The sequence below is a fragment of the Achroia grisella genome, unplaced genomic scaffold (genome assembly GCF_030625045.1).
Source record: "Achroia grisella isolate CSIRO2021 unplaced genomic scaffold, CSIRO_AGI_Agris_v1 utg512, whole genome shotgun sequence".
NCBI lineage: Eukaryota > Metazoa > Arthropoda > Insecta > Lepidoptera > Pyralidae > Achroia > Achroia grisella.
The window spans coordinates 4,899,557-4,912,387 of NW_026712906.1; the positions used below are offsets into that span (position 1 = coordinate 4,899,557).

The 12,831-nt window shown below is 32.5% G+C and overlaps 1 protein-coding gene across 1 annotated transcript in view; it reads right to left on the bottom strand.

Moving 5' to 3' along the window:
* LOC131846877 (protein halfway-like) overlaps positions 1-11,502 on the bottom strand; it is a 71,074-nt gene extending 59,572 nt beyond the window's left edge. Inside the window, 1 exon segment of the mRNA XM_059196300.1 lies at positions 11,099-11,502. Coding sequence (XP_059052283.1) covers positions 11,099-11,128 — 30 coding nt within the window. The 5' untranslated portion in view covers positions 11,129-11,502.
* Between the last annotated feature and the right edge of the window lie 1,329 nt (positions 11,503-12,831).

A 12,831-nucleotide genomic window follows, 5' to 3' on the forward strand; every position in this document is an offset into this window, starting at 1 on the left:
AGAGGTGACTCCCAATACACTTCATTATCTGAACTATTCAAATTCACTAAATCTTTATTCATGTAGGTCTATTTCAGACTCTTATGATATGTCAAATCTACCGTCAGTTCGGAATGATTTCGAGATGAGAAGAACTGATAAGAAATTCGGCTCGTATTCTTTTCAAATTAATATTATACATGTTTAAATTAATACAGATTCATTTTTAAATTCAAACTTGGGAGAATAGAGTGACCACCAGCATATGCTATTTCAAAAGCAAATAGTCTAATCAGTGTTCGCAACCCAAACAGACCTTCAAATGTTCAAATAGGGTTTTTCTGATAACCTATAATAATAATAATCTCAGGACAATTCACACAGCGCCATCTAGACCCAATTTAAGCTAGCTAAAGCTTGCGTTATGGGTACTAGATAACTGATACATATACATAGATATATGTTTTTGTAAATACATACATATTATACATAGAAAACACCCAGACCGATACAAACAATCATACTCATGTATACAAATGTGCCGTGCGAGGAATCGAACCCGCGACCATCGGTCGTAAAGCGGTGTGCTAGACCGCTAGACCACCGAGGTCGTCATTAGTACTAAAATTGGTAAGTATTTTTGGGGCTGGGTTGAGGGGCGTCGCAAAAAAATAAAGTCCCAAGGGAGTCACTATATGAATAGGTTTGGGAAGCACTGGGATATTCTATTTTAGATACATCACGATTAGCAATGTGGTTTATGTACGAAAACACTCTCATACGCGTACTGTTACCATTCAATATCTAACAATCATGCCGCCCTCGGTGGTCTAGTGGTTAGGCACACCGCTTTAATTCCAATGGTCGCGGGTTTTATTCGTCGTACGGTGCAAACGTTTGTATTCATGAGTGTGATTGTTTGTCCAGTTTGGAAAAACCTTTTTGCATTTGATAGCCCAATTCTGGAAAGATATTAAATATTATGCTTCGATCATATCTGGTTTTGAAGCCATAATGCGAAATAGAACTGCATCACTGATGTGTAGAGTTCGAGGGAGCGCAAACAGCCTCTTAAACACCATATCAAATATGTCAGATTGTCGCCTCCAGAGACACTGGACATCGTTGCACTGCTGCGGACCCAGTGCAAAATAGACATAAATATATGAATCTAAATATATAGGATCAGTAAAATCTCATTTCCTTTCCCTTTGTTCTATTTTTCCTTTTTTTTGTAATCCCTTTCTTTCCTTCAAACTTTTCATGGATATGTGTATTATTAAACTTATGTATGTCTATGTAGGTATATACATATATATGTATATTTATATTTATGTATATTTGCATGTATTATTTATATATTAGTTGTGTTGTTATTTGCACCACCTACTCTTTTTCATATACCTTCACCGTCTACTTAAAGGTCGCCTGTAAGAGATTGCTTAGCGATAAGGCCGCCTTTGTACCTATGATTGTATATATATATATTTATATTAATTAATATATTTTGTTTGTTCTGGTGCAATAAACTGTATAAATAAATAAATATATATAACTCAAAGGTGACTGACATAGTGATCTATCAACGCACAGCCCAAACCACTGGACGGATCGGGCTGAAATTTGGCATGCAGGTAGGTGTTATAACGTAGGCATCTGCTAAGAAAGAATTTTGATAAATTACATCCCTAAGGGGATAAATTAACGCGTGCGAAGCCGCGGGCAATAGCTAGTATACTAATATAGTTTATAACCTGTTTATAAGTTGTTGTTTTCTGTGGGTTCGAAGTGTTGTCAATTTGACGGATAACGATGTTGCTAAGCATTTTTTTAACCATTTTATAACCATTTTTTTATTTGCCCCAAGACTTCGTTACCTAACTACGCCACTGGATCTACTATACACTACATATTCGGAGTGCAAAATAAAACTTTAAAAACCCTAAAGCTAATAAGGAAATTGCTGATGAAGGAGCACAGCCTTGTACTTTGTGCCAGTACTTGGTAATGTCGAGTCAGCGCTCCACATCTTCGCTGCGCCACCGCGCTATCAACTGCTGACTTGACACCGCATTGTAGTGTTTCCGCGGCTCAGTATTTGTCAATTCAATTTAATTCGGTACCAACTTCGTCCGAATATAGTTACAGTTAGATTTTAATTTGTAATATTTTATTCTTAATTTCATTCATTCATACATAATTTGTCGGTGGAGCTCTTGGCACTTTCCGCGATCTTCCATCATGCTCTTTAATTCTTGATACGACACGACTCCCATTTTGTCCTCAGTTTGTTTGTTGTAGCTATTCCTTGGTCTTCCCCTCCCCCTCTTTCCTTATATTTTCCCCTCAATAATAATTTTCATGAAATCATCGTGCCGTATCAAGTGTCCTAACTATTTTCCTCGTCTATTTTCTATTGTGTTCAATATCTGCCTTTTTTCTTTTACCCTGTGTAGTACTTCTTTGTTTCTTACTTTATTCTTAATTAAATATATTAAAATAATTTCGGTTTTTTTAACTCCTGAGGCTGCGACGCACGTAATTCGTATATAAATAAAGAATCTAGACACGCGGTAGCGTGTCAAGCCGAGTTTCAAGTAAACTGGCAAGCAGCACCGTGTGTATATTTACACGAACCATTTGGAGCCACTTTTGACCCCCTCATAACTCAAAAACTCTTTCCCATAACCCTGTCAAATTTGGTTCATATATTGAGACTTGCGACCAAATTTCATAAACATATCTCAAACGGTTATTTAGATATTAATGTCCAAAAATCGCCATTTTTATCACTGATCAACTATAGATCAAAATTATAACCCACTTCCAGATGACCTAGGAAGTTCAAATTTGGCATGAGAAGTAATTAGGTGAATATAAAGGAAAAAACTAAATAGGTGTAGCCTTCCAAGTTCTAAACATGTTACTTGTCGGCTCCTATTTTAATATTAGTAGTAACTAGCAATCGAAAGTAATAATTGGTATATGAGGCGGTTAGAATACAGTATATTATCCTAAGTTATAAGAAGAAATGATATTTTATATTGTTATAAATACTTTATTGAACTTTGCACCCATTTAGATCTCATCTCTTTTGTCGTATCAACAATTGATATATCATAATAATATCATTTCACATTTATGTTTTTGATGGTATATAAAATAACATAAATAGGAGATATCAAATATGGCAGGCAATTTAAGATGCATCGCAACCAATCGTGAGGAGATTAGACGTGTAGGTGTACCAATCTTATTTTATCTTTCTTTACCCGACTGCACGGGCTTATCAAGTTAAAGTATAATTTAATCGTTTCTTTATTGTTTGGAACTCACTCTATATTGATTAGTAATCTATACATATAAATAAAATTTGAGTGTCTGTTTGTAATATTGTATAACCATGCCAAAAAAAGTCCCGTCAAAATTGGTCGAGCCATTTCAGAGATTAGCCGGAACAAACAGACGGACAAAAACTAAAAAAAAAATGTTAACTTGGTGCACGTACCATACCAAATTAACATTTTTTTTTTAGTTTTTGTTCGTCTGTTTGTTCCGGCTAATCTCTGAAATGGCTCGACCAATTTTGACGGGACTTTTTTTGGCAGGTAGCTGATGTAATAAGGAGTAACGTAGGCTACTTTTATTTTAGAAAAATAAAGTTAGATTCCACGCGGACGATGTCGCGTGTACAGCTAATGAACAAATAAGTCTGAAAGAAGTCAAATTCAAAATATCTTTATTCTCTAAAATTAAATAATAATATAAACGCGGACGTTTGAGTGTGGATGGATGGATAAATTGATGTTTGTTACTCTTTCTACTGAATGGATGTAATGGATCGGTGGACTGTATAATATAATATATTAATATGTGCAGTTGCGAATCTATGAAAAGACAATAAGAGAATAATACAATAAATTGAAGTATCAAGTAACATGATATATAAAAAAGAACTCTTCAAAAATATAAATTTAAAAATAATAAAAATATCTAAAGAGTTCGGCGGTCAGTCGCCAACAATGGACTTTAATGAAACTTCACAATAATATAGTTTATATATCAGAATAATACATACTTATCCTTAATTCTTAATTCCTTAATAGTATTGTAAATGTGAAATTAGGGAGATTTCTTACGCTTTCACACAAAAAATACTGAACCGATCATCATGAAATTTTATATGCATATTCTTGTAGGTATTAGAAACAGAACATAAAAAAACAAAATATTTTTTATTCAATGCGAGCGAAGCCGCGGGTAAAAGCTAGTAGGCTATAAATTATACTCGGGTAAAATCGCGGGTACAGTTTGTATATTCAATAACTATCAGTTTCATAGATTTATAATAGAAATATTTTGCTCTAAATATGTTATCTTTATAACTCTAGTTTCGTAGTTCGTTCGTGTATTGTGACTAATGAACACACAATAACACATGTTCGTCTAGAGCAGGACATGGATGATATCATTGGCTATAATAGGGGGTTGTGTTGAACAATATTATCAGTTATTGTATTAAATAAAATAAACTTTTTTATATTTTTTATATTTTAGTTTATTGACCAATGTAAAAAACTAAAATATGCCATGTCACAATATACAGTAAGGATATTTATAAAATTAAAATTTAATTACAGTTATATGAACCTATACATCCATATATATAAATAAGATTTGAGTGTCTGTTTGTAATATTGAAATAACAGTTTTTTACTACATGCATATGAATATAAGTAAATACGGTACTTACACCAAAATAACATATTTTAAAATTTTTGTCATTCTGTCTGTCTGTCTGTTTGTCCCATCTTCTCCTTAATTTGTTTGATGTAGCTGTGGCTTGGTCTTCCCCTCCCCCTCTTTCCTTATATTTTCCCCTCAATAATAATTTTCATGAAATCATCGTGCCGTATCAAGTGTCCTAACATTTTCCTCGTCTATTTTCTATTGTGTTCAATATTTGCCTTTTTTCTTTTACCCTGTGTGTACTACACGTTCTTCGTTTCTTACTTTATCCTTCCAGCTAATTCTTTCCATCCTCCTCCAACACCACATTACAAAAGCCTCCAGTTTGTCCGTTTCTTTTTGATTTAATAATAATAATAATAATAATCTTTATTGTGTACATACAATACAATAAGAAAAACAGTAAATAAAAAAAAAATTACAAATGACGGTCTTATCGCTATAGGCTAATTTCTTACAGACAACCTGCTAACAATCAATAGGACTAACGTACATAGAAGAGGCAGATGACACATACAAGACACTGTAATTATTACACGAATAAATAGACATACATATATAGATATATATATATAAATAAACTTACACATCTACATACATATATAGTCGACATCACAAAAGACCGAAGAGCTGGCAGCTACCTTGGACAAAGAATTAGTCTAGCTATTCAAAGAGGGAACGCTGCCAGTATCTTCGGAACGTTGCCTAAAGGGACCCCTTTTAATAATATATTTTAGGCATCATATTATATTTTTTAAGCGTTTTAATTTTAGGTTCCTAGTTGTACAATTAGGTTATGTAAATAAATATTTATCATACATATATACAACATATTGGAAGATTTCAGAAATAAATATGATAAAATGAGCTATAGAGTGAGACTTTAGACGATTTTTAAATATTGCATGAGATTGAGCGGATCGAATGGAGAGTGGTAGAGAGTTCCAGAGACGAATAGCTTGGACAGTGATAGAGTTGGAGGAGTGAGTCGATGTCCACGTCTCTCTCAAATATGATTGATATTTAATTAAATCTAAAATGCACAATTTAACTATACATATTAATGATTGTAACATATACAATACAGTTATATGTAATTGAATCGTGAACATATAATTTATGCCATAACAATGTTATTCACTTTACACGTGCACATAACAATTCTGTGTCATAAACACAAAGAAAATTAATTACAATACCAACATAATATTGTGACGTGGCGCTTGTTGTCAGCGATATAGTGGGCAGAGCATAGTTATCATTAATCCCAGATCTATTTATAGACACAGTACCTACTAATGAACTCATTACATCCACCATGTTGTAACCACTACGTAATATGGTCGGTCGCAAATGATCAGGTGCGTATTTAACGCTTGTATTTTAATTTATAATGCATTTTGATATTAATACCTAAAAATGTAGGTATAGCAAATCTTTGCTCGGCGTATTTGGGATTATATATCATTACATAGTATAAAACAAAGTCGCTATAACTGTCTGTCCGTCCCTATGTATGCTTAAATCTTTAAAATTACGCAACGGATTTTGAAGCGGTTATTTTAATAGATAGAGTAATTCAAGAGGATGGTTTATATGTATAATACGTGTACACCCGTACGAAGCCGGGGTGGGTAGCTAGTAGTATATAATTTAAAAGTTACGGCTAGTAACTCTGAAAGTGATTCCCATGTAATTTTCTCCCAAGTACATCGACGTCAGAAAGATTTCCTATACCTACATGTTCAGATATTAATATTAAAATGGATCATAAATTAAAATATATAGGTACAAACATATTCCCTCCGATCGACCCCCCGTCCAAATTAAATCGATATTACGATGACCTGAGCCGAGGATCGAACCCCTAGTGGTGCCTTCAGACTAAAGTCATATCCGTCAGCCGGGAGTTGGCCTTCAGCCGCTCCATAAGTCCTTCCGCGGGTTTGGAGTGCCATCTGCAGTCGCCCCATATCGTCCGGTGAAACTGTAAAGGCCAGCTGCGGCCAACAGCATTAGAGTAGTCCGAAAAAAAAAGTACAAACATTATTATAAACTCTACTGAATTATCTATTACCGATAAAGATATTTACCTCTCTCGCCGTTTCGACTGGGTTGCACTAGCCGTGGTCACGAGCTGACTGGAGTTCTACATTGACATCGCTGTTGCTGTCAGTCGAGGTTATTTTATTTGCCATAAAATTATTTGTGTTAAGACCTGGTTAATAATTTAAATAATGTATATTAAACACGAAAGTTTAAAAGTAACTATCTAATACCAAATAAATTACTTTATTATTATTATTAACATATGTAAAATGGATATAGAAAAAATGGACAAAAAAACTTTTTTTTAAAAAAGGACTTTTTAGTAGTCCTAATTTTTTATTCTACCACTCATTCGGAACGTAAACTCATCACACGAGGAATGAGAAATGAACTTGTGTGTTGCATTTTTAAATAAATGTTGTTCAGGATTACTTATATTTTTTAAGATTTCGTTTGAATACAAACTGCCAAATAGCAAAATATAAATACATTTAAGGCAGAGTAAGGCCGAAAAAGAGATGGATGGACTGTGTGAAAGATGATATGGTAAGAAAGGAAGTAAATAACGCGATGACTGCGAACAGGGATGAATGGAAGCGAAAAACATATTACGCCGACCCCAAATAAATGGGATAAGAAAGAAGCAGATGACGAAATACATTTAAGTACATTAAGTAGTTTTAATACATTTAAGTAAATAATTAGTTACTTAAGTAACAAAATAAATCGGCCCTGCTTTTATCAGAGCAGGCCAGTCCGTACATGCAGTAAATATTAAATATTCCCTCCCAAATCTTTCAACTATAGTATTGTAATTGGTTTTTGTTGGAAGTTAAAATAGTTTGACATAGTTAAATAATTATTTATTTATTTATTTACGTCATGTTAAGTTAGTTTTACAGTCTCCCAAATGCTCACTTAGGAAGATTGTATACAAATACACGGAATTATAAATACTAATTACATACATACACACTAATTACACAAGGAAACAAAACAAAAATAATATCTCATCTTAATTTTCCATACTACCTAAATAATCTACTGCCATCCTACGAAACTCCAGCTAATTACAAGTAAATATGTCTAGATCTGGAAAGCGACTAACTACACCGTTGAGTAGATTCAATCCCAGAGAAATAGCAGCCTGTTTGGCCAGCTCTGTTCTCTCCATGGAACATCAAACAAATTTGTCTTAATGCTTGTACGTAAATTATATGCACATCTGCGGGCTAAAAGAAAGAAAGAAATAAAGGAAGAAAGAAAGATAGAAAGGAAGTAAGAAAGAAATAATCCTTATTCAAATAAACTCATTACCAGCACTTTTGAATAGTCATATTTTGATTCTACCACTCATTCGGAATGCAGATTCATCACAAGACGAATGAGCAAGAAACTTGTGTGTTGCTCTTTTTAATAGATGTTTTTTTTTATATAATAATTACAGTATAACAAGTAAGAGGCATGCGATGATCAACATAGAAATCGCTACGCACTCATTATTAATGTAATCAGATAATATTGTCAGAAAGTTAAAATAGTACTTTCTTTAATTTTAAAGTTGCAGCAGTCTTGCATTTGACATAAAGAGAAGTTATAACGACTAAATTATAATATTAAATTCCATAGAGACGACCTCTATACCGTTTATTTATATAATATTCTTTATTGCACTTAAATACATTTTTTATATATATTAATTAGAACTAATGTTAACAAAGGAGGTTAACTAAATAGTAGGATGTTAACTAAATTATGACAATAATTTAGTTTTTTAGTTTTTTACACATTCGTTACATACAGCGTCCGAGTTTTTTTTTTTAATATAAACATACAAAATACTAAAATATACAGTTCACCAAGATCACTAAAACTTTCTCTCGTGCACTTCTTAATTTTCCGTCTTTCCCATCTCTACATATTCATTACATAGTATAAAACAAAGTCGCTGTCGCTGTCTGTCCGTCCCTATGTATGCGGATTTTGTAGCGTTGTTTTTTTTAATAGATAGAGTGATTGAAGAGGAAGGTTTATATGTATAATACATGTACATCCGTGCAAAGCTGGGGCGAGTAGCTAGTATAAAATAAACAAAATCGTCGCCGCTGTCTGTTCGCTTATATCTTTAAAATTACTCAACAGATTTTAATGCAGTTTTCAGCTATAGATAGAGTGATTTAAGAGGAAGGTTTATATATATAATACATGCGTGTTATAGTATAACAAGCCGAGAAATTCAAAGATTTGTAATGCATGACGAGATGCCAGTATTCAAATGTAATATTATGTACCTTTTGTTATGAATAGTGTTTATCTATCTATATTGTGGTTGATATAAAACTCCTTTCTTTAGTCTGTGGTTTATTTAATAGTAGGTAGATAATATGAATGTTGGATTGTTATAAATTCTGGTTTTTCACAGTACAAACACAATATATTAGGTAGTTATCTTCATTGAGTTCTCGTGGTGCTATTTATGTATATTAAGGAAAATAGTTTTGTTTAAGCAACTTCATTAATATGACACTATATTTAAGTATAAACAAGGGATATATTCAAATAGTATGTGTGATCAAATATTATTAAATAATATGACGTGGTCTGGTGTTTTGAGTAGTCATGCTCACTAAAATGTCCAGACTTGTGGCGGCGTGGTGGGCCGGGTCATTGGGCTCCCTAAAATATGGTCGAGCGCAGTGGTGGCTGGCTCATCCGTCATACTCGTGAACGGGTGCTGCTTGTGTGGACTGGTCTGCTCTAATCACTATGACTTATTTTCTCTTATTAATTGTTTAACCAGTTGTTGTATATTGAATGTTTTTTCTATTTTATTATTTCATTGAATTAGTGCTAATCGGTGGTTTGTATTCACACACTTAAACTTAAATTGTAAGTAAGAATAAATTATTTAAAAGAGCAACACACAAGTTTCTTGCTCGTTCTTCTTGTGATGAGACAGCATTCCAAATGAGCGGTAGATTAAAAAAAAATGTTATGACTATTCAAAAGTGCTTCAATGTAAGTTTATTTGAATAAATGATTTTGTATTCTATTCTATTCTAGTAACTATTGTTCAATTAATAAAATAAATATAGATAACTATTAGTACTTACTGAGTGATATATATTTCGATATATTTATAGTAATTCAGGTTGGGAACATTGATTAGTTTTTTTGTTTTTGCAATAGCATATGATGGTGATCACTCTCTCCCAAAATTGAATTTAAATGAATCTGTATTATAGTAAACAAGTACAATATCTATTTAAAAAGAATACGAGCTGACTTTCTTGTCAGATCTTCTCATCTCGAAATCATTCCGAGCAGACGGTAGATTTGATATATCATAAGAATCTGTAATAGACCTACATGAATAAAGATATTTTGAATTTAAATTTGAATTAAGTATTAAATTATTTATGAAATAAACATTTTTATATTTATTAAATGCATTGAAAAAAATTGATAGGTCGTATTTTTATAGTTACCTATGTGTGTATTGGATATCATTGTTATTACAATAAATTCATTGGATTTGTATTTTTTTTTTTATAGAAACAGATGTTTACCCTCGCATTTTTCTTTTTAATAACCTAACTAATTATTGTAGCATTAGTAAAAAAAACTTGTACCTTTTAAAGATTAAACTTTTTATGAACCTAATAATAATAGTTTTAATAAAAATTAAAAATTTAACTTTTCAAGATTAAATTATACAATTATTTTATTTCTAGTTTTTCAAAATACACGTGCGACCGATTTTTTTGAAGACATTACATGCTATGAGCGAAGTAAACAAAGAAATAATATTAGAAACGTAATGAAACAACATGTTCCACGCCAGGAACTGGGCACATGCCAGATCTTTGTCCACATCGGCTGGCGAAGACGCTCCGCAAACAATTTCTAATTGATTTAGACATTTTATTTATTTATTTTAATGAGACTCTCGCTTAGACATTGGGTGACACAGATTCCAAGAAACGATATAGTCTTTATAACATGTAGTATGTAGTCATGTAGGTAGTTAGTAAATAAATCATATAAGGAAAATGAGAAGATATATATATTTAAACATATTTATAAGTTATAATGAAACAAAATAGGTATTTAGTTCTTACTAATATTATAAATTCTAATGTTTGTGAGTATGGACGGATGGACGGATGGACGCATGTTTGTTACTCTTTCACGCAAAAATTGCTGGACGGATTTTGATGAAAGTTTACAGTAATATAGCTTATACATCAGAATAATATAGGCTATAAATTTCATGCGTTGAAACCGCGGGCACAGCTAGTGTAACAATAAAAATACTCACGTCAAACAAACATAGTCGCGTATTTTTCATTGTCACCTAACGCCACTTTCGAACACACTTTCCCGTAGTAATACAATAATATCACAAAACACAAATTGCACAATTTCAAAATATGTCCGAGCGACTTTCGAAGTTTATCGGAATCTAAAAAATGCTGCGTTCGCGCGCCTCCGCCGCTCGGTGGGGAGGCGGTGCATTTTTCTCAACTGAACAATAAGAAATCACTTGCAACACCTCGCGGGTATTTAAATTCGGCACCGTTCTCAGCACTTTGACATTTCCCGCACTAAAAAACACATGTAGCGCGTCTAATTCCGAACGACTCCAACTTGGCGAAACTACTGCACACAAAAGTGGATAAGCACAACCACAGTCTAGCTCTACACCTATAGTTACAGTGAGAGAACGCCATTAACGTTGGTGCGAGCGGGATAGAATGATAGATATCCGAACGAACGACCGACGATGCATATTTCATGGAAAGAGATGGGAAGAGTTTGTCATGCACTCGACGGTATCCGGTATTCCCGTTTGAGATTTCTGTCGTTCTTTCTGTTTGTGTGGAGCATTGATAGCGTCGGTTGGAACGGCCAATGGTCACTGCATGCAACTGACTGTTCTGACCTCTATATTTTATCAATATATGAATAATAGAAATACGTCTAATGAATTCAGTAAATTATTAATTTCCATGTCATTCCACATCGAAACAAAGAGCCTGTAGTCTTAATGTATAATCAAAGGAATTTAGTACCTATCGCTATATAAGTAAAGTAGGTGAAACAATTGAAAGTATTTAATCTATAAATTAATCATAACTTAATGGCGTTATATTAATTAAATATATGAAATAAACTTTTGCAATTATTTATAAGTAATTTAGAACTTACAAATTTTCAACTTATATTTCTTATTTTTATATATCAAAATATTATATTAAATGAAATTATCGATAAACATTCAAATTGAACTGTGCACTACACTATTTATGTTGGATATACCTACACGTTGTTTGAATGACTAACAATGGATATTTATTAATTGAATAGATATTTTTTATGAATGCGTATTATTTACTGTCAATTGTTGATCTGTATTGCAACTATTTTGTCTAAGTCAACCGTATTCTAGCGCCTGACAGATTATAATTCTATAATTCTTGCATCTTGCAACAATTGCTCCAATATATAATCAGGCGAAAGTCATATTATCATGTATATACAATACATTATTTATTTAAAATAAAAATAGTAATTTAATTAACTATAATGTATATATTTTTCTTATATTATAGAGCAACGTTATATTCATCTTTTTTATGTTAAATAGCAAACAATAAATAACAATAAATAAATAAATAGCAAACAAGCTGACCTGATGGTAAATAGTAACCGTCGCCAATATTAACTTTTTACCTTTGTACCTCATCATTTTTTAGCTTTTTAATACCAGCCGAGTAGCATAGACATCTCTCCCTGTGCATTTGTATTTCTGTGTCCATATACTATCATTTAAATTTTGTATGACATATAATGACGAATACAAATGTTTGTACCGTGCAGGGAATCGAACCCGCGTCCACCGGAAGTAAAGCAGCATGCTAAATCGCTAGACTACCAAAGGTGTCACACAAAGTTAGCAGACAAAGTTATTTGGTATGGCCCAAATTTAAGCTTACGATATTTCGAAAACCTTCAAATTAAAATAAATCAAAATCAAAAAGCAGAGTGCCG